The 25,212-nt window shown below is 43.7% G+C and overlaps 1 protein-coding gene across 1 annotated transcript in view; it reads left to right on the top strand.

The window, feature by feature from the left end:
• The window catches only part of LOC126455512 (apolipoprotein D-like), a 33,309-nt gene extending 8,318 nt beyond the window's left edge, over nt 1-24,991 (top strand). The window contains exons 2-3 of the mRNA XM_050091261.1: nt 19,590-19,848; nt 24,698-24,991. Of these exons, the coding sequence (XP_049947218.1) occupies nt 19,590-19,848; nt 24,698-24,930 (492 nt within the window). The 3' untranslated portion in view covers nt 24,931-24,991. The remainder of the gene's footprint in view (nt 1-19,589; nt 19,849-24,697) is intronic.
• Nucleotides 24,992-25,212: the final 221 nt, after the last annotated feature.

The following is a 25,212-nucleotide window of genomic DNA, read 5'->3' as shown; positions in this document are numbered from 1 at the left end:
CAGAACTAGCACTCCTGAAAGAAAGGATATTGCGGAGACATGGCTTAGCCACAGCCTGGGGGATGTTTCCAGAATGAGATTTTCACTCTGCAGCGGAGTGTGCGCTGATATGAAACTTCCTGGCAGATTAAAACTGTGTGCCCGACCGAGACTCGAACTCGGGACCTTTGCCTTTCGCGGGCAAGTGCTCTACCAACTGAGCTACCGAAGCACGACTCACGCCCGGTACTCACAGCTTTACTTCTGCCAGTACCTCGTCTCCTACCTTCCAAACTTTACAGAAGCTCTCCTGCGAAACTGCAGAACTAGCACTCCTGAAAGAAAGGATATTGCGGAGACATGGCTTAGCCACAGCCTGGGGGATGTTTCCAGAATGAGATTTTCACTCTGCAGCGGAGTGTGCGCTGATATGAAACTTCCTGGCAGATTAAAACTGTGTGCCCGACCGAGACTCGAACTCGGGACCTTTGCCTTTCGCGGGCACACAGTTTTAATCTGCCAGGAAGTTTCATATCAGCGCACACTCCGCTGCAGAGTGAAAATCTCATTCTGGAAACATCCCCCAGGCTGTGGCTAAGCCATGTCTCCGCAATATCCTTTCTTTCAGGAGTGCTAGTTCTGCAGTTTCGCAGGAGAGCTTCTGTAAAGTTTGGAAGGTAGGAGACGAGGTACTGGCAGAAGTAAAGCTGTGAGTACCGGGCGTGAGTCGTGCTTCGGTAGCTCAGTTGGTAGAGCACTTGCCCGCGAAAGGCAAAGGTCCCGAGTTTGAGTCTCGGTCGGGCACACAGTTTTAATCTGCCAGGAAGTTTCATATCAGCGCACACTCCGCTGCAGAGTGAAAATCTCATTCTGGAAACATCCCCCAGGCTGTGGCTAAGCCATGTCTCCGCAATATCCTTTCTTTCAGGAGTGCTAGTTCTGCAGTTTCGCAGGAGAGCTTCTGTAAAGTTTGGAAGGTAGGAGACGAGGTACTGGCAGAAGTAAAGCTGTGAGTACCGGGCGTGAGTCGTGCTTCGGTAGCTCAGTTGGTAGAGCACTTGCCCGCGAAAGGCAAAGGTCCCGAGTTCGAGTCTCGGTCGGGCACACAGTTTTAATCTGCCAGGAAGTTTCATATCAGCGCACACTCCGCTGCAGAGTGAAAATCTCATTCTGGAAACATCCCCCAGGCTGTGGCTAAGCCATGTCTCCGCAATATCCTTTCTTTCAGGAGTGCTAGTTCTGCAGTTTCGCAGGAGAGCTTCTGTAAAGTTTGGAAGGTAGGAGACGAGGTACTGGCAGAAGTAAAGCTGTGAGTACCGGGCGTGAGTCGTGCTTCGGTAGCTCAGTTGGTAGAGCACTTGCCCGCGAAAGGCAAAGGTCCCGAGTTCGAGTCTCGGTCGGGCACACAGTTTTAATCTGCCAGGAAGTTTCATATCAGCGCACACTCCGCTGCAGAGTGAAAATCTCATTCTGGAAACATCCCCCAGGCTGTGGCTAAGCCATGTCTCCGCAATATCCTTTCTTCCAGGAGTGCTAGTTCTGCAGTTTCGCAGGAGAGCTTCTGTAAAGTTTGGAAGGTAGGAGACGAGGTACTGGCAGAAGTAAAGCTGTGAGTACCGGGCGTGAGTCGTGCTTCGGTAGCTCAGTTGGTAGAGCACTTGCCCGCGAAAGGCAAAGGTCCCGAGTTCGAGTCTCGGTCGGGCACACAGTTTTAATCTGCCAGGAAGTTTCATATCAGCGCACACTCCGCTGCAGAGTGAAAATCTCATTCTGGAAACATCCCCCAGGCTGTGGCTAAGCCATGTCTCCGCAATATCCTTTCTTTCAGGAGTGCTAGTTCTGCAGTTTCGCAGGAGAGCTTCTGTAAAGTTTGGAAGGTAGGAGACGAGGTACTGGCAGAAGTAAAGCTGTGAGTACCGGGCGTGAGTCGTGCTTCGGTAGCTCAGTTGGTAGAGCACTTGCCCGCGAAAGGCAAAGGTCCCGAGTTCGAGTCTCGGTCGGGCACACAGTTTTAATCTGCCAGGAAGTTTCATATCAGCGCACACTCCGCTGCAGAGTGAAAATCTCATTCTGGAAACGAATATTGTGATTTTGCAAGACCAATTGTTCCATTCTGTACACGTAGAATTTAACACACACTAATATAAATTCGTTATCATTAACACTTACCTGTTCCTGTTGGTATATTGACAAATTGTTTCAGCAAAAAGGCAACTTTCTATCTCTCTTCAAATGCATACTTCTGAACTTATCTGTCTGTGGAATACGAAAAGCAGGGCAACTCCCGTATTAAGATATCTGGTTAAACGTAAAAGTTCGTCTAACACATTGCTTGCAGGACGCCCATTCGCACAGATCCACATGTAAACAAGTGCTGTCGCCATCGTTCTCCAAACTTTAGTGCGCAGGGAGGCTTTCTTCCGAATATATTAAGCTTCCACAAAGAGCTACTACACATCATTTATTTTGTTGTTTATTTTATTTGGCAAGATGAGACAGTTCAGGCCTTATCTTACCTTTGATCAGACGTAGTGATATCATTTTCTATGTTTATTGATATAGTAGTAACGCTAACACTAACAGTCAAAACTACATTTCTCTCCGTTGTCCAGTTGAGTGCATTCATACACAAAGCACGAAATTTCGACAGCTTATCTTGCTACCATTTAAAATAAATACCTACAGAATGAGCCTTTATATGAGAGGTGGGCTGTACAAATAACCATCACTCTACACGTATGGCCTGAAGATGAGGGCAAAGCGCTCTATTGAAATATAGCGTTTCGTCGACGACTGCAGACTGCAACCGGTTGGACACACGAGAGCAATGCAAACAGTTGACTGGCATAAGATCATACAGTAGCAGTGATAGTACTATTCACATTGAATTACATAAATTTGTAATAAGCCCATCTACTTTTTGAATGTGAGTAGCAATATACTAAAGGAAATCCAAGACCGAAATGCATGTGGATTCAAATCTGGAAGGAAAGTTAAATGACCCGAGGGAAAGGAGGAATAAAATGGCAGGTTTAGTAGATATCATGGGAAAAGGAAGAGTGTATATAGCAACAAGTAATAGATCTCTCGTCAAAATGAGACTGACTAAGAACTGTTACGGACAAGAGAAACAAATGCCGATATACTTTAATCAACAATTGCGTTTATGTAGCGACCAACAGAGTCAGTAACATCAGTCGTAAAGTCATCCAAAAGGCCTAAATTTGGTAGCACGGAAATTCCCAAGCATGACTATAACCTTTCCAGTATCGACTGGCAGAAATACGAATAGCTTATAGGAGCTGAGGACTCACAACATTACGAAGTAATACTGAATACATAGTCTGACAACCGCCTCGAACTATGTATTCGACATTCCACACGTGAATGAAATGTTCTGGTTACAAACAGACCTTATCCTTAATAGAGTGTCAACAGTGAGAGAAGGATTAACGACAGTGATTGTATTAAGGTAGTGATGGACACCAAAGGCAGAAATGTCGTCAAGAAAGCTAGAAGAGTATTTATATTTCTCCCAACTGATAGTCATCAACACCTTAGTCGAAGGACGATCAGAACATTTATTGCTGATCCGGCAAACGCAGAGCTGTTGTGACTAAAGCTTAAAGATGTTATAAAGACGCGTGCAAATTAGTACGTTCGAAATGAAGACATAAAGACGTCAAAGACTTGGTCTAATGGTACCGCTCAGAGACTCTTCTGAAAACAGAGACCACTACTCTCTCTATTCAAGAGGGACTGCAGGGAAAGTGATAGAGAAAACTTCTAAATCTGCAGAAAGGGTCATGTGTACAGTCAACAATAATTTTTCCAGATGTATCATCGAGGAAGATTTATCAAAAATCTTAGGAAACTTTCTTAAAATATAAAGCAAATAAACGGATCCAAACTGTCCGTTCAATCTCTCGTCGATCCGTGTCTTGTTGAAACTGAAGATAGCAGAGAGCAAGCTGAACTACTGAAATTCACTTTAAATAGCATATATGGATGAAGATAATACCTTAACACTGTTTGCCTGCCTCATAAATTACAAATGAGAAATATTTAAATTAGCACTTCCGTAACTGAGAAAAAATTAAGACAGTTTGGAGTGATGAAGGCATCTATCCTGAAGCAATTTCAGTTACTTTTCGCACTGACTAAGCCGCGGAACTTGCTCCTTTCCTATCTCATATTTACCGAGAATAGATTGTGCTGTGAACAGTCCTGTCTACTGCGAGAGATCGCTCCTGTTTACAAAGGGTTTGGTAAATATGATGCACAGCCTTATAGACCATTATCGCCAAAGTATAACTCTCTGATGCTGGACATAATGTGATAGTGAATACCACAAGAAGCAGCTGTGCTGAAGAGAAATGGACATCTCTGGAAATCACAATCAAAGAAGCTGGCCAGATGAATATAGCTATAAGGCAAGTGTAAGTAAACTTTGGGGAACAGAAGAAATACTTCAAGACGTACATAAAACGTTCAGGAAATGTCAGGAATACAGCAATTAAGCCTCTTAGGAATAAAATACGAGTAAATGGGAAGTGTATGGAAGCCTAGGCGAAATGGCAGGGACAAGGCGAAGAAATCAAAAAAGAAATGGGCGTTAGTAGGTCTGATTCAGCATACAGATAGGTTAAAAACCTTTCGGTGAGGAATTGCAATGTTAAATGTAGAGGACGAGTCGGTAGAAACGGTAAGCTGAAGTTCTCTAAGAGTGGAAGGAAACGGCTGAAACGTGACAGAAAAACAAAACGTCTTTGTTATCAAAAACATGTGTGATCCAGAGCCAGCTAAACCGACCTTCGAAAAACGTGTGACAAAATAAGGGCACAAATTCCTTTGTAGTTTCTTAAATCATCGGTAGGTGGCAAACAGGCAATTATTCCTTTTGGTTTGTGGTGTCCGTAAGTTCGGAGACATTTCATAATGTCATCATCTACACAGTCTCAAGATATCAAAGGAGGATGAATGCGAGAAGTATCCCACAATCAGCTTAACAGCCCATATATCCAAGTTGACGATAAGAGTAAGATACAGAGGAATGAAAAAAACTGGAGAGCTATTTGATGACGATCAGTTTGCGTTTAGTAACCATAGAGGCACCAGAGAGTCAGTTCTGACATTGCACTTGATAAAAAAAAGCAAGACTTAAGAGTTAGACTCCAGTCTCTGTTCCATCAGCAGTACAAGGAGAGTTCATCGTTCATTTGTGTTTTATTATATTGGTAATCCTTCGCTCACTGCTCCGGTTGATGTTTGCTTTAATCATGCATTCTGGGGCTGTTGCCATTGGCCATTACTTTAGTGGGCCAGATGTGGGGATCCGAGGGATGTCCACTACATCATCCTATGTGTCTCCCAATTGGTCCACTAATGAGGGCCAGCCTGGGTATTCCTGGCATTGAGATTGAACCCTCACCTGTATTCGAGGGAGACGTGTGTGAAAAGTAGTGAGACTTCACCCTGGGGACCAATCCAAAGACACCCTTGGTTCGTCTGATAAATGGGATTCATGCACTATGTGTGGCTGATGAAGATCCTGAGCCAGATGCAGTGGCTTCTCTGTTTCGGGGGAAGCCCTGAAAACCCTGGAAGTTAGCAGAGAGTTGGAGTGCTGTTAGTTGAAAGTGATAATGTTAGTCGAGAGATGGAACCCGTTAGGCATATGGCTGCCAAGTTGAGGAAGATCTTCAGCGTGCAGTCTGTATGCACAGTGAGTGGGGGGGGGGGGGGGGGGGGTTGGAAGGGTTTCTCTGTAGTTTACTGCTGCTGTCTGAAGTGGTAAGGACTCCCAGTCTTGCTTGAAATATGAAGAAATTCTCCATATGCAACATCGTTGACGAGACCCACTGCTGGACGAGGAGAGGGGGGAGTTTAGAATGTAACGTCCTGTCTACAACTGGGTCATTATTGAGTTCGCAGAAGCTCAGAGTAATGAACGATGGGGAAGGAAACATGCCATGCCTCTTCCACAGGCATCATTCCTACATTTGCCTGGATTGATTTAGGAAATTCATGCAAAACCTGAATCTGAATAGTAGGACGGAAATGTGACTCCGCGCCACCCCTTCTGCGGGACACAAGTAGCTCATTACTCAAACGATGTACTGAGTGCTAGCTGCAGGGTTCTGAAATTGGTTTCACATTTCTAGATTGCCGGAAGAGTTTCGAAACTTTTCCTCACAAACGGCTTCTAATCACACCACATGCTATAGAATGTTAGATGTGTGACTCGATTCCGGATCTCCAGCGATGAAGGTAACAATTGATAGTAACTGACGAAAAGTTATCGAGAAGAAGAGAAACCATATCTGGCATTCCCCAAGGAAGTGTTATAGGCCATCTGTTGCTCCTATTCTATATAAGCGAGTCTGCATAGAATACCGTGAAGGTGCATGCAGGCAGGCGTCGTAGGGAAAATACGATGTGATGAAGTGGAAGTGCCATTCTAAAATGAAGCCTACGCTTTTATTTTTTTCTGTGTATGAGGTTGGGCCCCTCCACGCCTACACTTCCATGGTGACCGTTCAAAAAGGTCTGTCACCTCTGATATGGTTAGTATCTAAAAAGAATTCCACCGAAAATGCAGTGACTTATCACCTCCTGGCTGGTTAACCGTTTGTAACTTTCAGAGAAGCATCGTGAGTGGCGAATTTTTAGTAAAACCTACACATTTCTCTCGTTGCCATAATGTGATTTGCCTCCTATTCCAAAACCCAGCGTACTTTACATGGTCTCACATCACAAACATGTTGCGAGAGAATTTTGGAACAGTGGTTTATTAAGTTTATTAAGTGAGGAGCAGAGGAAAATTAAGGTCGGTAGCTCCTGAAAAATTACATCCTCAGTACAAAGAAAACGTGTAACGGTCTTCACTTATGTTGTTCCAGATCAATACAATTTCTCCTTTCACCAGCTATCGATGGCCCTCGAAAATTACATTCTTTCATCGAAAACTTCAGTAGTTAGCGGAATAACACGGTAGACAATGATGTTTTGCACAATAACGACATGGCAAAATTCTCTACTCTTTGCGTGCTATCATTTTCCAAATTCTCATTTCGATATCTGAGACCGTTTATGAAATACGAGAAATGTTATCGATATTCCACTCCGGCTTAATCGCTGGCGCGGCGCGATCGCAATTGAGTGTGCTACACCAGATCAATTTTCTTGAGACTGGTGACAGCAGACACCTCTTTCCAAATCAAGAAAAATTCAGTGTGTTAGCTAAACTTCATACGCAGAAACATATTATGTAATATGCACTAAAAGCAAAATCGTAGCGACTTCTATTTTTCATTGCGAACTTTTCCTGTTGGTTGATTGATTTAGGGGAAGGACGAAACAGTGAGGTCATCGGTCCCATCGGGTTGGGCAAGGATGGGGCAGGAAGTTGGCCGTGCCCTGTCAAAGTAACCATGCCGGCTTTTGCGTGAAGTGATTTGAAGATATCACGCTAAGCCTAAATCAGGATGGCTTGTCGCAGGTTTCAACCGTCGTCCTTCCGAATGAGAGTCAAGTGTGCTACCACTGCTCCACCTCGCTCGGTAAACTTTTCCCAATTTCCTGCAACGTTTTGCTTCCTCGTAAATATCACAGTAACTATGACCATCAACGAAATGATTGATACATTGTCATGAATCTGACTTGTAAAGCTATAAGTAAAGCAAAAATGATTTTTTTACCGAATAGTTTCTGTAAAATCATTTAATAAGGAGTGAAGGGCGTGCGCCTCGGTTCTGTCGTCGCCAATGGGCCGAAAAGTGTCAAACATTTGGCCACCCCTTAGGAACAATAAACTGAACTCGCCCAGAGCTCTGGTCGAAAATGGGTCACTGCGCACCGACCATCGTATCCTGCGCGGTATCAATCCAATGGCGAGCAGAGCATGGGACTATGGAGCGCAGCAGAACTCACAACAGTGCTACGGTGGTGGTGGTGTTGATATGAAGCAAAGTAGTAGCAAGGTAAACAAAGCAAACATTGCATTATATCTGCAACAACCGTGATCGAAGTCAGAAAGGGACCAAAGTAATTTCGCAGATAGAGAAAGAAGTGGGAGATGAAATACGAGCGTTTCTGTAAGATGAGTCAGTGGAATATGTGGTATCATACATAGTCGACTGCATCACAATATACATGAGGAGTACAATGATGACTATACGTGCTTAACAAGTGAAAGTCATACTGATACAGACGTCGAGCCATGTAGTTCATCATACTTGTCTGAAAGGGAGCCACAAATCCCGGCTCCAGTGAAACGTAGTAAAGAACAATCGTTGTCCGAGGAGCGGATACTAAATATAATTACATACTTGGCAGATTATCCGCAGCATAGTAAAAAAAATTATGAACAGATTTCGAGTAAGTCAGCATAAGTATGACCCCGTAGTGCATAAGACAGGCTGCCGATATTCAAGGGAGGTCAAGACGAACTTGTTACGAAAACTGATGTTTCTGCGTTTCAAGGACCCTCAATGGAGCTTACATAATGTGCATAATAGTGACCTACTACATTCAGTGTATCCAATTGCACCTGACATAGATTACAATAACTTCAAGGGAACCAGTGAATGGTTGCATAACAAACTACTGAATTGGAAGACGTGAGGTAACGTTATTTCAAACATACTATCAACTTCACGAAGCACAGCAAACTGCGGAATCGGCCCGAACGGCCCGAAAATTTATATTGTAGATGAGATAAACAAACTTATCCCATACTTTAATAAAGAATTTGTTTTTAACTTCGATCAGTCGGGATCTGAAGAGAAAATACGGATTAACGGGACCCTGGAAATTAAAGGTACCAAGAGAGTTGTATCACGATCAGCTAACATCAGCGCCTTAAGGAATTTGTAAATAATTATGCCGACTGTTGACCTGGATGGTAAATTGCTGGAAAGTTCTACTGTGCTGCAAGAAGTTGCAGGGGCTCGGCTCCCCACGATTCTTTCTCCTGTGTGTGATCTTGCAGGAGTAATAGGGAACGTTTATCTCACAGCAAGCAAGAGTGGGAAAATCGATTTAAGAGAACTACAACTATGGTACGAGCACTGCTATTGGCCAATAACAGAGCAAAATAATTTTCTTTTGCTCGTTTACTGGTCTGCGTATACAAATCAAACCCCTTTGCTGCAAACTATCGGTCCTGGAAAGTGTGTGACACTGCAATTTATACACGTGGAATCACTCGACAAATTCAGCCTCTGGATGTCTGTTTTTCCGTGCCTTTAAAACATATTTTAGCACAATCTAGAGCTACGCCTTAAAGAATATCCAGTTTCACGATAAGCTCCACGACAGACTGCTTCACATTCGGTTGCATGCCATCATGTTCCATCAGTTCTTGTCACACCTTTCCCGAATATGATTGTCTATTTATCCTTTAGGAATGGATATCTAGCTCAAGGTCCTACAGTGCTTGTAACTCCCGAAGAGTGGGTCGTCGATCTTGATGGTGCCAACATTAGCTATCACTGTGATGCGCCATTTTTCATTCGATGTTCATGGTGCAGGTAAAATGTGTTCAGCATTTCTTGAATAACGACGATGCCCATTTTGTGAAGTGTAATTCACACATCCTATGGTAGGTTGATTTCTGCACTTCTCGGGCACTTACAATCTGTTGCCCTCCTGATAACACATGGTGAGTCATTAGCAGCTAATGCTTTTTCTGTCATAACTGTTAACACTTTCAAATGAACCTTACTAAGGAGTGAATATGCGACCTCTCACTCAAGTTTTTTTTTTTTTTTTTTTGTTAGATTGCTTGCAGATGATGTGGCCATTTACCGACTGGGAAAGTCACAAGAAGAAAAAACGAGTAGTAGAATGATTTAGATAAAATATCCGAATGGTTCAAAAAGAGTAAAGCAGTTCCAAACAATAAAAAATATGAAGTCATCCACTAGACTACTAAAATGAATATTTAAATTTCGGTTACATAATAACTCACACAAATCCAAAGGCAGCAATTTCAACGAAATACCTATAGATTACAATTACGAAAAACTTAAATTGGAACAAGAGCATAGAAAATGTGAACCAAAGGTGAACCAAAGACACTTAGACGATAGAATAGATCTACTGAAGAGATTGCATTTATCCTCTCTGTTCTGGAGTAATCCTGCACTGCATGAGATCCTTGCTAAATTGGATTGATTGAGTGCATCGAAAAAGTTCACAGAAAGTAAGATAGTTGTGTATTATCGGGAAATATGGGACAGAGTTTCCGGGATATGATACGTGAATTGCGGTGGCACTAACTGAAACAAAGGCAATTTTAGTTGCGGCGAGATCTTTCCACGAAATTTCCATCACCAATTTTCTGCTCCAATAACAAAAATTGTTGGCGCCCTGCTACATACGGAGAAATGATCACGTTATTGAAGTAACAGAAATCAGAGCTCGCGCGGACAGATTTAAGTGTTCGCTTCTCCTGAATTCTGCTCAAGAGTGGAACGGTAGAGAAATAGTCTGAAAGTGATTCGACGAATACTGTGACAAGCATTACTCGTCTACATCTATACGTATCTTGTTCATTCAGAGTAGTCATGTAGATGTAGATGTATCTGAAGAAAGTTCAGTAAATTCATAGCCTACGTTTGAGAAACAAGAGCGAAAATGTGAATGGAACACTCTGAAAGAAACACTCGGCTTAGAAATTGCATTAGAAAGGGATGTAGTTATTAGTCCCTATTCTTCAATCTATAGCTCGAGGAAACAATCACGGGAGTAAAAGAAAGGTTCAGGAGTGAGATTAAATTTTATGGTGACAGATGTAAGATACACTGACGAAATTGTTGTCCTCAGTTAATATGAGGAAGAATTGCAGAACATGTTGACTGGAATGAACAGTTCAATGAGCACACATTACACGTTGAGAGTAAGCTGAAGAAAGATTATGTTAATAGGGAGTCTCAGAAATAAATATGCGATAAACGTAACACCAAAATTGGGAACCAAGAAGGAGCTGAAGTGAAGGAATTCGCTACCCAAGTATTATGCACGACGCTAGAAGCAAGGAGGTCACAAGATCGAGTTAGCACAGGAAGGAGGCCATTCTTAGCCAATTAAGCCAATTGGCGTCGAACACTAAGGTTAGTTTAAGAAAAACATTTCTGAGAATGCACATTGGAAGGAGAATTGGGATAAGAAGAGTAGCATTTCAGATGTAGTGCTAGAGAAGACGATGATCAATAAAGTATTCCGACGTCCGTCGTCACAGGATCTTACAGCTAATTGTGAAATTATAGGTTATTACATTATTGTAGGAATTGGAGATGCTCTCCAAGGATCATCACGGGTTCGGAAAAAGCACCCATCTGAAAAGGCAGCTAGCTATATTCATACACGATACCTTCCAAGCAATAGGTACAGATGAATACGTAGATAACATCTTCATTAATTTCTCAAACAATACCTTCGACTACTGTCTGTGATATGATCGTAGGGAGTACCTTTGCAGGTAAGTTATCGCTCTCAAATGGGCTCGATGATTATTTGAGTAATACACTGAGGTGGCAAAAGTCGTGGAATACCTATGTGCACGTTTACAGTTGGTGGTACTGTCGCTTACACAAGGTATAAAAGGGGAGTGCATTGGCCGAGCTGTCATCTGTCCTCAGGTGATTCATGTGAAAAGGTTTCCGAAGTGATTATGGCCGCATGACCGGAATTAACAGACTTTGAACGCAAAATTGTTGTAGGAACTAGAGTATTGGAGCATTCCATTTCGAAAATCAGTAGGGAATTCAATATTCCGAGATCCACAGTGTCAAGAGTGTGCCAAGAATACCAAATTTCAGGAGTTACCTGACATTACGGGTAACACACTCGCTGACAGTCTTCACTTAACGACCGAAAGCAGCGGCGTTTGCGTAGGGTTGTCAGTGCAAACAGACAACAAGCATCACTGCGTGAAATACCCGTAGAAATCAGTGTGATACGTTGTCCGTCAAGACAGTAAGGTGAAATTTGGCCTTAATGGGCTGTGGCAGCAGACGACTGAAGCGATTGCATTTGTTAACAGAACAACATCGCCGGCAGCGCGTGTCGTGGGCTAGTGAACATGTCGGTTGGACCCTAGGCGCCTGGAAAACAGTAGCCTGATTAGGTGACTGTCAATTGCAGTTCGTAAGAGCTGATAGTAAGGTTCGAATGTGCACATAGTCCACGAAGCTACGAACCCAGGTTGTCAAACAGGCACTGTGCAAACTGGCGTTGACTCCCTAACAGGTGGGCTGTGTTCACATGGAATGCAATGATCCAACTGAACCGATTATTGACTGGAAATGTTACTGTTCGGCTACTTGAAGGCCATTTATTGACTTCATGTCCCGAAACAGCGATGTAATTTTGATCGATATCATTGCGCCATGTCACCAATCCACAATTGTTCGCGATTGGCTTGAAGAACATTCTGTATGACTCGAGCGAACGATCTGGACAGCCAACCTTCCCAACATTAATCACATCGAATAATTAATGAAAAGATAATCGAGAGATCAGTTCACTCGCAAAATACCGCGCCGGTAACGCTTTCGCAATTATGGTCGACTATAGAGGCGGCATAGCTCAATCCTTCTGAAGCGGATTTGCAGCGACTTGTCGAGTCTATAGCACGTCGAACTGTTGCGTTACGCCGGGAAAAAGGACGTGCGACACGGTAAAAGAAGGTATCCCATGACATTTATTACGTCAGTGTAGAACTCTGTACGGTCTGCTGTTGCGCAAATGTTCTGCGGAATCGAAAGTAACATGACGTGTTTTCGAAGGAAACGTAGTTAATAAAATTCTCAATATACATAAATGTCTTATCAGATGGTATCAACAGAGGTGTAAGAATGCACGCTGACCATGGTGTTGCCTGCAAGAAAATAGGGTGATCGTAAGAAAATACAACAATATCTGAAAATAATTTTCCCTCGGTATAATGAATCACAATGCTAGGACGACGGTTCAATCCCGCGTTCGGCCATCCTGATTTAGGTTTTCCGTGATTTCTCTAAATCGCTCCAGGCAAATGCCGGGATGGTTCCTTTGAAAGGGCACGGCCGACTTCCTTCCCTAATCCGATGAGACCGATGACCTCGCTGTCTGGTCTCCTTCCCCAAAACCAACCACCCATCACAATGCTAGTTAAATGTAGATAAACGTAATGTAATGCCAATGATAAAGGAAAGGTACCTGGCAGTATCGTAATAGAAGAAAAGTGATGAAGATATGGTGCACATCACATATTAAATGTGCTCACGGATAATACAAAGATTCTACATGAAAATGGTCAATCACGTCAAATCCGTATTTCGGAAGGCGTAATGGAGGACATAGATTCCCTGGAAGAGTTATAGAAAGTTTTAATTTAGCGGTAAAGAAAATCTCACAAATGACAGTAGTGCGAGTAGTTCCGGAGCATTGTTCCAGTGTTTGAAGCTGTTATCTACTAGGAATGACGATAGACATTGAACAAATTCAATGATTCACTGCAAAGATCGTAGCTGTTCTCTAAAAGAAGTGATGGTCAAACTGTTTAAGTCAAGAACCAGTACTGACATTGTTGTGCAGCACCTCGACCCGTTTATGTACAATAACTCCAGACAGGTTAACTGTAGTGTAGGTGCGATAAGCGGACCGCCGGTCCACCGGTATTCAGAATACTTCGTGTGGCCTGTTCTCTGTTTCAGATTGCTGCTACCATCAGCGAGTCCAAAGTTGTGACACTGTGACACGAAGTGCTGTCGTGTTGTTCGTGTGACCGGATCATTACTTGATTCACAACAGTAACTGCAAATATGATTAAATGTATTATGCAATATGAGACACTAAAACAAAACCAGAATGAGATTTTCACTCTGCAGCGGAGTGTGCGCTGATATGAAACTTCCTGGCAGATTAAAACTGTGTGCCCGACCGAGACACGAACTCGAGACCTTTGCCTTTAGCGGGCAAATACTCTACCAACTGAGCTACCCAAGCACGACTCACGCCCCGTCCTCACAGCTTCACTTCTGCCAGTACCTCGCCTCCTACCTTCCAAACTTTACAGAAGCTCTCCTGCGAACCAAGCACAACTAGTACTCCTGAAAGAAAGGATATTGCGGAGACATGGCTTAGCCACAGCCTGGGGGATGTTTCCAGAATGAGATTTTCACTCTGTATCGGTTCGCAGGAGAGCTTCTCTAAAGTTTGTAAGGTAGGAGGCAGTGGGAGAAGTGAAGCTGAGGACGGGGCGTGAGTCGTGCTTGGGTAGATCAGTTGGTAGAGCACTTGCCTGCGAAAGGCAAAGGTCCTGAGTTCGGGTCTCGGTCCGGCACACAGTTTTAATCTGCCAGGAAGTTTCACTAATACAAATGTCTACTAAGTGTTCTGAATGTCATTTTCCTTCTACTCAGTGCGTTGTATGAAAACAGCGTTCATTTGATTTCATTTTCCATATTACAAATATATACTGAATTTGAAGGTGATCGTCTCTGTACTTCGTATTCGGAGTCCTTGTTGCTTCCGAGTCGGAATTTATACCACAGTTACTGATCGATACCAGTTGCGCACGCCCCTGAGTTGTCAGCACTGGAAGACAAACAACAGAATATTGCCCCTCTCACATCCTCTAACCCTGCAGTGGCCACACTGTTCACCACTCTGCGTTTGGGGTAAGCGACCAGCTTTACTTAGTACCGGGCACAATAAATCATAGTCTAATTAAATTTAAGCACATCTTAAAATATTATTATTGCCTGCGCAAATATTTTCGTTTTGTTCAAGAGCGGGAAAACTACAGTCCTGAGAAGCTCCTTCGTGACTTCATGTCGCAGCTATGTCTCTTTGGTTTGGTTGACGTTTTTGGATTCGGCTGTTAGTTGGTAGATGCATATTAGTATAAAATATAGTGGCGAACTGCTGGTCGTACGAATACTTATTATTGCCTGCGCAAATATTTTCGTTTTGTTCAAGAGCGGGAAAACTACAGTCCTGAGAAGCTCCTTCGTGACTTCATGTCGCAACTATGTCTCTTTGGTTTGGTTGACGTTTTTGGATTCGGCTGTTAGTTGGTAGGTGCATATTAGTATAAAATATAGTGGCGAACTGCTGGTCGCACGAATACTTCTACCTTATTCGGGCCGTATGGCGCATGCGGCAGCAGTTTGACGACCACTAGCCTACACGACAGTAAAAGACAAATGCTGTGGGAAATTAAATGGGAATCATTCGAAGAAATACGACGGATCTTGTTGTGGTGAAACACTGTTGAGTAAATTCAGAGAACCTACTGTTCATAGAGTACTGTGCCATCATTGTGCTGCTACCATCGTATATTCATGAAAAAACTGGATACAGGTCAGGACGACTTCTAAGGAATTTAGATATTCTTCCCTCGCTCCATACGCTAATGGAACAGAACAGGTAATCGATAGTAGTGGCACGATGCACGCTGCGATATTCATTCTAGAGTGGGTTATAGATTATACACGCAAATGTTGATGTCGAGATAGATGTAGAAACACTGAGTGAAATCTAAAGAGCTACACAGTGCAGCACCAGTTAAATTTTTAAATTTTTTGGAGATGTTTATCATCAAGGGCACGCTTACCCAGTGAGGGGAAGGAAAAAAATAGGTAAATCAGGCGTTTTTCATTCAAGAAAATGGTTTAGAAGCCGGTATTTCGAAGGTTTCTAACAGGGTCAAAGTTGAAAATTTCTTGCAGGTAATTTACTTGAAGTCGACACTCATCTTGGAAATTATTAAAAATACTCCATAGGCCAGGTTTTGCTCCTCCTCCTCCTCCCCCACCCCCATTACAAGCTACAAACATCACGCGTGGCCTCTTGTTTATCTCTTAAAAGATTACACTTTCAACACACTGAAATTGATATCCATCAGTAACGTAAGTGTGATTTGTAACTCTAAGCGACTAGAATACGGTCTTCTATGTTGCTGTTACACCTACACTATGTGATCACAAGTATCCGGACACGTGGCTGAAAATGACTTAGTAAGTTCGTGGCGCCCTCCATCGGTAATGCTGGAATTCAATATGGCGTTGGCACACCCTTAGCCTTGATGACAGCTTCCTCTCGCGCAGGCATACGTTCAGTCAGGTGCTGGAAGGTTTCTTGGGGAATGGCAGCGAATTCTTCACGTAGTGCGGCTCCGAGGAGAGGTATCGATGTCGGTCGGTGAGGTCCGGCACGAAGCCCGCGTTCCAAAACATACCAAAAGTGTTCTGTAGGATTCAGGTCAAAACTCTGTGCAGGCCAGTCCAATAGAGGGATGTTATTGTCGTGTAACCACTCCGCCACAGGTCGTACGTTATGAACAGGTTGTTGATAATGTTGTGTTGAAAGATGCCATCCCCGAATTGCTCTTCAACAGTGGAAAGCAAGAAGGTGCTTAAAACATCAATGTAGGCCTGCGCTGTGATAGTGCCACGCAAAACAACAAGGGGTTCAAGCCCCCACCATGAAAAACACGACCACACCAATCACCACCACCTCCGAATTTTACTGTTGGCACTACACACGCAGGCATATTACGTCCCCGGGTATTCGCCATACCCACACCCTGCCATCGGATCGCCACAATGCGTAACGTCATTCGTCACTCTACACAACGTTTTTCCACTGTTCAATCGTCCAATGTTTGCGCTCCTTACACCAGGCGATTTATCGTTTGGCATTTACCGGCGTGATGTGTGGCTTATGAGCAGCCCCTCGACCATGAAATCCAAGTTGTCGTACCTCCCCCCTAACCGTCATAGTACTTGCAGTGGATCCTGATGCAGTTTGGAATTCCTATGGGATGATCTGGATAGATGTCTGCCTCTTACACATTACGACCCTCTTCAACTGTCGGCTGTCAACAGATCAGTTCGGCCTATACGCTTTTGTGCTGTGCGTGACCCTTTACGTTTCCACTTCACTATCACATCGGAAACAGTGGACATAGGAATATTTATAAGTGGCGAAACCTCGCGTACAGACGTGTGACACAAGTCACACCCAATCACCTGACCACGTTCGAAGTCCGTGAGTTCCACGGAGCGCCCCCAGTCTGCTCTCTCACAATGTCTAATGACTACTGAGGTCGCGGATATGGAGTACCTGGCAGTAGGTGGCAGCACAATGCACCTAATATGAAAAACTTATGTTTTTGGGGGGTGTCCGGATACTTTTGATCACATAGTGTATACACTGATGATACTAAAGTGTTGTGGGCACTGCATACCTCGACACTGAAGGCGGTGTGGTGTAATTTCGGGCACGTGACTTGGTAAATGGGGTGTATAAGAAGAACCAGAAATCAGTTTAGCGGTGGCATGGGCCGCAACTGGGAAACTTCATTGACATAAGGGACTTTGAGAAATGGCAGGTTGTGACGGTCAGGCGCCAGAAAACCAGCATTTCAGAAAAGGTGAAGCTGGTCGGCTGTTCACGTAGTACTGTCGAGGGCAACTACGGAAACTGGTAGTGAAGGACGGTGACACCGTGAGCAGACGACGAGGTGATAGATGACTTTGCCTGGTAGAAATATTTGAGGTCGCCAGCTTGCCCAGTCTGGAAGGCAAAGCGATCTGTAGTAGTATGGCGACAGAGTGTAACGCTGGTGCAGAGGGAAGTGTTTCGGCACACACCGTCCAGCACACATTGTGAAACACAGGGTTCCGCCATAGATGACAACTATGTATTCCCATGTTCAGCCAACGATACGTGGGTTACGATTTCAGTGGGCACGGGAGCTTCGAGATTTAACCGCGAATTAGTGGAAAAGTGTTGCTTGTTCAGACGAATCGCGTTTTCTGGTACACCGGGCCATTCGTGTCCATATACTCCGCCATCCAGGTAAACGGCTGTCCTAAGCACTTAATGCAACCCGCGCGCTGACTAGTGGTTGCTGTCGTATGCAGTGAGGACGTCCACCTGGGCCTCGATGGCACACGTGGTAGGAATCGAAGGCTACATGACCGCTGTACATTACGTGAACACTTTTGCGGACCACCTGCACCGCTTCATGCTCACAGTTCCCCACGACGATGGCACCCACAAGTAGGACAGCTGTGCGTGTCGCAAGGCCACAGTAGTATGACAGTAAAGTCACGGACTCTAAATTCGCTTGATTTGGAACATGCCACCTGTGGGATGTTATCGTGTGCTAGCAGCCAGATCACAAACCAACGGACTGTACTTTACGGGAATTACGTAACCTGTGCGTAGACATCTTGTGCCACGTACCTCCGTAAACCTACCAATGACTTGTCGAATCCATGACAAGCAGGATCACCGCTGTGCTGCGCTCCACAGATCAACCAACACTCAATAAAACATACTTGTTTTGCAAATAAAAACGTCTTCTCTTGATGCACTGTATTTTATTCTCCCAGACTCGTTTCGCCTTTTTCCCGTTTAAAGAATAATTAGTGGGATCTATAATGATAAACTTGCGATACACTTTTGTTTTTATATGTGTTATTCGTAGATTATAAAACAGTCCACTTCTCGCTTTTGATGTAAATAAGTGGTTCCTTACGGTTCTTCCCGTTTTTAGATGGCATCTGCGTTTCCTCTCATCTGGTCACATCCTGGAGGTCGCACTTCCGCTCTATTTACAAAACATAAGAATATTTTTATGTTTCGAACAGTTTCTTCCCACTCTTCATTTTGGTTGCTCTTGTTGTTGTGATGCACTATCTGTCTTCTTTCACCAATATAGACAGTTGATTCAAAACTGTGACTTCAAGACGTAACTAATATGAGTTCATTGCGTATCTCATCCTACTTGTTTTTGTGTTTGTATATAAGTAAACAAACCAAACAGGACGAAATATACAATGGAGTCAATCTAGTTACGTCTTGAAGTCACAGTTTTCGTTCAGATGTCTATATTAGTAACAGAAGACTGATAGTGCATCACAACAACAAGGACTACCAAAATGAAGAGTTGTAAGAAACTGTTCGAAACATAAAAATATTCTTATGTTTCGTAAATAGAGCGGAAGCGCGACCTCCAGCATGTGACCAGATGAGAGGAAACGCAGGGTGCTATCCAAAAACGCGAAGAACTATAAGTCATCACTGATTTTAAGAAAAAGCGAGGAATGAACTGTTTCATACAGTACAAATAATACATGCGAGTGGGCATATCACATGTGCATCATTGCAGATCCAACTGATGATGATTCAAATTGAAAAAAGGCGAAACGCGTCTGGGAGAATAAAATACAGTGCAGCAAGAGAAGGCGTTTTAACAACAAATATTTCTGTGCTTGCTGCGGAGGATGGCCGCGCAAATAAACTCGCTACTCATTAAGAAAGTTGCTCATAATGTTTTGGCTCATAAGTGCAAATTACGTTTGTCTGTTTCCTTTTCTAGTGTGAACGTGTGGGCGGATATAGCTTTCATTTGTTTTAGTTGTGTCTTACTCCGCATATCTGCCTATCTTCCGATTCCTGCCATCGATGCTACATGCTTCAGCCTTTCTCTCCCCCTATGGATTCCCCTTGACTTTTCCCTAACACCTTTCCAGTTTTCCCAGTAGCAAGTACCTCCTTCTGCCATGCTCTGTCATTTCGATTGCTAGTTTGTGTGTTTATTGTAGTTCCAGGGTGACTGGTACGTTGTCTCTCAGTATATAAAAGTACCCTTCGCACCGGAAGGTAAAATGTGTCTGCAGCTGAACTACATTCCTTCCGGGACCGGAGAAAATCCTGAAGCGGAGATATCGGTGAGAATAAAAAAGGAGACTGAGCTGAAGGACGTGGAGCTACGGTGTGTTCCAGCAGGACCTTTCCATCCACCTGGAAAGGGAAGTGCGGTGTCAGTGTGCGTTCTGAAGCTCAACGAGACCAAATGGTACCGTAAGTATCTCGATACACATGAGCAATTGGGTCTTCTAATGAAATAATAATAGAAACACATCACTGCAGGGCATAAGCACGTCCACATTGGAAATTTGGAAATTTGTGGTAAGGTCTTATGGGACCAAACTCCAGAGGTCACACTACTAAATGTAACTTAAAGTAACTTACGCTATGAACAACACACACACACCCACGCCAGAGGGACGACTCGAACCTCCGACAGGGGTAGCCGCACGAACCATGACAAGGCACCTTAGACCATTTGGCAACCCCGCGCGGCACGTTCACATTCCTCCAAACAATACAGGTATACAATATACACTGTACCTAGGGCAATGGGACAGTTTCTTTGAGAACTAATCATAGTATCGTCAGTTTCTAATCCTAAATACTTACATTTTGAATTTAAAATTTATCCTCTTTTGTGGACTGGCAAGACAGCCAATCCACTAGGACGGGAGGCCGAAGGGCACGCGTTTAAGCTCACGCAGGATGGCGTGAGGTCTGGAACAGGACAAGGTCTTTATAGTAGCAAAAATAGTACGTAGCTTCTGGAATACTTAACTTTAATCCATAATTGGTGAACATCGGTCTGACGGTACATACATCACAAGATAAATAGCAATTGATAATCGCGCCTTGCTAGGTCGTAGCAAAATACGTAGCTGAAAGCTATGCTAACTATCGTCTCGGCAAATGAGAGCGTAATTTGTCAGTGAACCAGCGCTAGCGAAGTCGGCTGTACAACTGGGGCGAGTGCTAGGAAGTGTCTCTAGACCTGCCGTGTGGCGGCGCTCGGTCTGCAATCACTGGTAGTGGCGACACGCGGGTCCGACGTATACTAACGGACCGCGGCCGATTTAAAGGCTACCACCTAGCAAGTGTGGTGTCTGGCGGTGACACCACATCCTCCATGGTGGCCAAAGACCTGGTATAAAGATGCGCCCACATTCTATCCAACAACAACGACAAAGAAGAGAGCCAAGAGGTGAGGAAGAATGGAGCGCCTACATAATCAGAATTCGTTCAGGCCTTGAGATGTAAAACTGCAAAAAAAGGCTGAAAAATGAGCAATGATCAGTGACATATGCTAGAAGAACCCAATGACAAACACTGCAGTAAAGAAACTATTTTAATACAAATGACACGTGGCTTGTATCTGAAAAAGGGTCGCGATGACCTTTCCATTGGCAGAAGTTTTCAGATGAGTCCTTCATTCCATCTCTGTGATGGGACTGCCAAATAGGAATGGGCAAAAAAAAAAAAGTGCAAAAACCGACAAAAGCATGAAATTCTATGAATTCGGCCGTTTAACGTCAGAATCTGAAATGTGTTAGACAAGCTACAAAATCTAAAAAGGGAGATGCGAAAACTCAGTTTAGAGATATTTGGAACCAATGAAGTGAAATGGAAAGTGATTCCGGTTAGATAGTAGATAGCGTCGGAAGTTGCATGCGGCTTTTCGCGGATGATGCTGTAGTATACAGAGAAGTTGCAGCATTAGAAAATTGCAGCGAAATACAGGAAGATCTTCAGCGGATAGGCACTTCGTGCAGGGAGTGGCAACTGACCCTTAACATGGACAAATGTAATGTATTGTGAGTACATAGAAAGAAGTATCCCTTATTGTATGATTATATGATAGCGGAACAAACAATGGTATCAGGTACTTCGGTAAAATACCTGGGAGTATGAATACGGAACGATTTGAAATGGAATGATCATATAAAATTAATTTTTGGTAAGGCGGGTGCAAGGTTGAGATTCATTGGGAGAGTCCATCAACAAAGGAGGTGGTTTACAAAACACTCGTTCGGCCTATACTTGAGTATTGTTCATCAGTGTGGGATCCGTACCAGGTCGGGCTGACAGAGGAGATAGAGAAGATCCAAAGAAGAGCGGCGAGTTTCGTCACAGGGTTATTCGGTAAGCGTGATAGCGTTACGTAGATATTTAACAAACTCAAGTGGCAGACTCTGCAAGAGAGGCGCTCTGCATCGCGGTGTAGCTTGCTCGCCAGGTTTCGTGAGGGTGCGTTTCTGGATGAGGTATCGAATATATTGTTTCCCCCTACTTATACCTCCCGAGGAGATCACGAATGTAAAATTAGAGAGATTCGAGCGCGTCACGGAGGCTTCCCGGCAGTCGTTCTTCCCGCGAACCATAAGCGTCTGGAACAGGAAAGGGAGGTAATGACAGTGGCACGTAAAGTGCCCTCCGCCACACACCATTGGGTGGCTTGCGGAGTATAAATGTAGATGTAGATGAAGATAAATATAGGTTCATATCAATAGCAGGAGTAAATAGTATAACGGGAATAGGATTCCTTATGGATAGGCAAATTGGACAAAGAAAGAGCCACCGTGAACTGTTCAGTCACTGATTCAATAATTTCTAAGTCAACAGCAAACAAACATCAAAAATAGTAATCACAAGTAGAAATGAAGAGATATGAAGACGTCAAAGCAAACCTTACCTCTTCCCTGCAATAAACTTTCTGGCCCTGGATTTTGCTTACATATCCGAACTACTAAGTAGCGATCACGACTAGTAAATTAAAACATCAGTTTATTAAAACAATGTCCTGAATATAAAGGTCGTAAAATATCTTATACCTCAGGGGGCTTGGCTAGCACGACATATTAACTGGGTTTGTAGGACGCAAGAGGCTCTCTGGCTGAGCTGGCTTGTCGTTTTTAAATAACCCACGTCTTGTATTAGCTGTCGGCGGCGGGGGTTGGGAGTCGGCGGTCGTTGACATGCGGTGGCGCGCAGAATGGGCTACCATCTTGGTTGCATCTGGAGCACGGCGGATGAATGACAGTCGTCGGCAGTTGAAGGATTCGGTCCTTTTCTGCGAGTAATGCAGTTTAAGACCTTATATCCGCCAGCTGCTACTTGGCAGGGTCTCGTCACAGCTCATGTACGACCTGAGTGGAAGAAGCAAGGCGCGAAATTGCACAAGCAGTACTAAAGCAATCGGAATGAACCTGCTCGGGTAGGCAAGTCAAAATTCAAATCAGACTGTAAAAGCAGCATCAGGTTGAAAAACAGAAGAAGGTTGTCCAGAAACGGACAGACGGTTAAATAATCATGAAAATTATCGTCAGACTGGAATAAAATTCAGCAATGACTCTAATGGGAATCAGTACAGCACGAAATAAACTGAAGTAAGTGTTCCAAGATGAAGCTTAGAAATAAAGTCCACATGCAAGGTCCATATACAAAATCCTCTTCCACTCCCGGCGTGTGCTTCCGAAACGCTGAACATTCGTGATCTTATAATTAGTTGCCGATATATCAGTGCCAGGCAACAGACACTTCCTCCTGGACGGTTCTTTCCTCTCTTCGTTCAGGGATTTTCTCTGCCTCGTGATGGCTGGGTGTTGTGTGCTGTCCTTAGGTTAGTTAGGTTTAAGTAGTTCTAAGTTCTAGGGGACTGATGACCATAGCTGTTAAGTCCCATAGTGCTCAGAGCCATTTGAACCATTTGAACCATCCTCTCTTCGTTCCTCATTCCAGGGTGATAACTTTCTCCTGGACTCTCTCAAAAGCCCAAACAGTACTCTAATTTTGGACAGATTTTGTAGGCTTTCAAGTCATCGTGGGCGACGAACGTTCTCATTTTGACGCATTCCCTGAAGGGCTCTGCTTGTACGCTAGGCTGACGCTCCGTGGACTGTATGTATAAAGTTTACACACTTGTGTGGTCTCGAGCGGTGACGGGCAACTGAAGGAAAGCAGCGTAGCCATTATGTTTCCAAAGAATCTCCGATTTAAAGTTGTTTTTCTTTTCCTAGTGGATGACCAGTGGCAGCTAGCTTATACGGCCAGGGCTGCTCTCCTGAGTCGTACAAAGCAGGCGTCGCGTCCTTCCTGTTAGTCTCCAGCCTTCCGTGAAAAGACCGCTCCACTGGGGAGCATGAGCTATCAGCATGTCTACACTGGCCATGACTCTCCTTTTGTAGAAGGTTTCCCCAAGAACACCAGTATAAGATTAAGCAGTTCCTTTAGTATGTAGCGTCGATGCACCGAGTCACACATTGTCTATCATTCTATGAAATCAACTCTAGTATGCCGAGCAGATGTATTAGCAGATTTACATACAAAAATTAAGGACAAACATACAAATTATTATAAAAATACTGTATATGGAGAAGAGTTTGGATAGTTCAAAAGACACTTGCACAGAGGTGATTTTCTGATTGAAGGGAAATACTTAACTCTGGTAAATCGTGTCTTAGTGATGCAATGATCAGTTTTGGATATTAAAATTTGTACTGTGAGAACAACCAAACGTTATTTGGCAGCAGAAACAACGAAAACAAACGACCCAGCATGTTGACAGCCATACTAAAAACTAGCTGATCTCTTGGTACAATTTACAGATTGATGCACAAGAAATGTTGACACCACTGTAGAATAATTCCAGTTCTTAAAGTCGTGCACTAACGTAGTAAGTCTCTTTGTTCCTTGGCGTAGACACTAGCCCTGAGGAACCTCGTATGTCCTAATCCACACGGTAGTTAAACTACCTTATTTAACCATATTGGAAGAGACTTTCTCTTCCATTTCAGTGATACATTTGGTCTTCACATTCACCTGTCGTTGAACTTTTCAAAATATCCCATACAAAGATGAAACGAAAACAAAATCTGGACGTGTGCACTCCACAAAAAATCGTATCAGGACAGTTTTCCCTTACGTTCTTCGTGTGTTGGCTTGTGACTGTAGCAGCTACGGAAGTGGATTTGCAGGTTGTAGCCTAGCTAATATGAGTGCCAAGCGGCTATCCTTAGCCTCCAACTTTACCATCTATAACACACAGCATATATTTGTGTTTCAGCAACACTACAGCACCAGATACTCTCTACTGACTACACCAGCTTCGCAGTGACACAGACGTGCCTCGTGTATTACGACGCCCGCGAGGACGAATTTCGACGAGTGTTCGCCGTCGATGTGCTGTCTCGTCAGCCGTCGATGCCCAAAGAAGAGCTGCAGCTTCTAAAGTCGATTGCCAGCAGTGGTGAGGCAGATATCGAGAAGTTTAGAGATATCGACAATGGCGACTGCTAGTCGAGGAAGTCTGTATGAACCCGCCTTCCATCAATAAAACTATTATGATTAATGTGAAAAAGCATTCACTATGATTTAAACTTAGTTTTTTATGTAAACCTCGAAAACTTTGCACAACACGAGTTCATTGATAAAAGTAAGTATCTATCACTATTACAACAGGTAGATGCAGGTGTACTTACACATAACTTCAGTTGTCGCACATAGCCCATATTTTAACCTGGCGAAATGTCTGAAATACATCGTTCGTGGTGGAACTAGTTTTTGATGCTTGACTCCTTT

This window comes from Schistocerca serialis, chromosome 2 (assembly GCF_023864345.2).
Source record: "Schistocerca serialis cubense isolate TAMUIC-IGC-003099 chromosome 2, iqSchSeri2.2, whole genome shotgun sequence".
In the NCBI taxonomy this organism is placed as follows: Eukaryota; Metazoa; Arthropoda; class Insecta; order Orthoptera; family Acrididae; genus Schistocerca; species Schistocerca serialis.
Note: the sequence above shows the minus strand (reverse complement) of the source record. Positions and strands in the feature narration are given on the sequence as shown.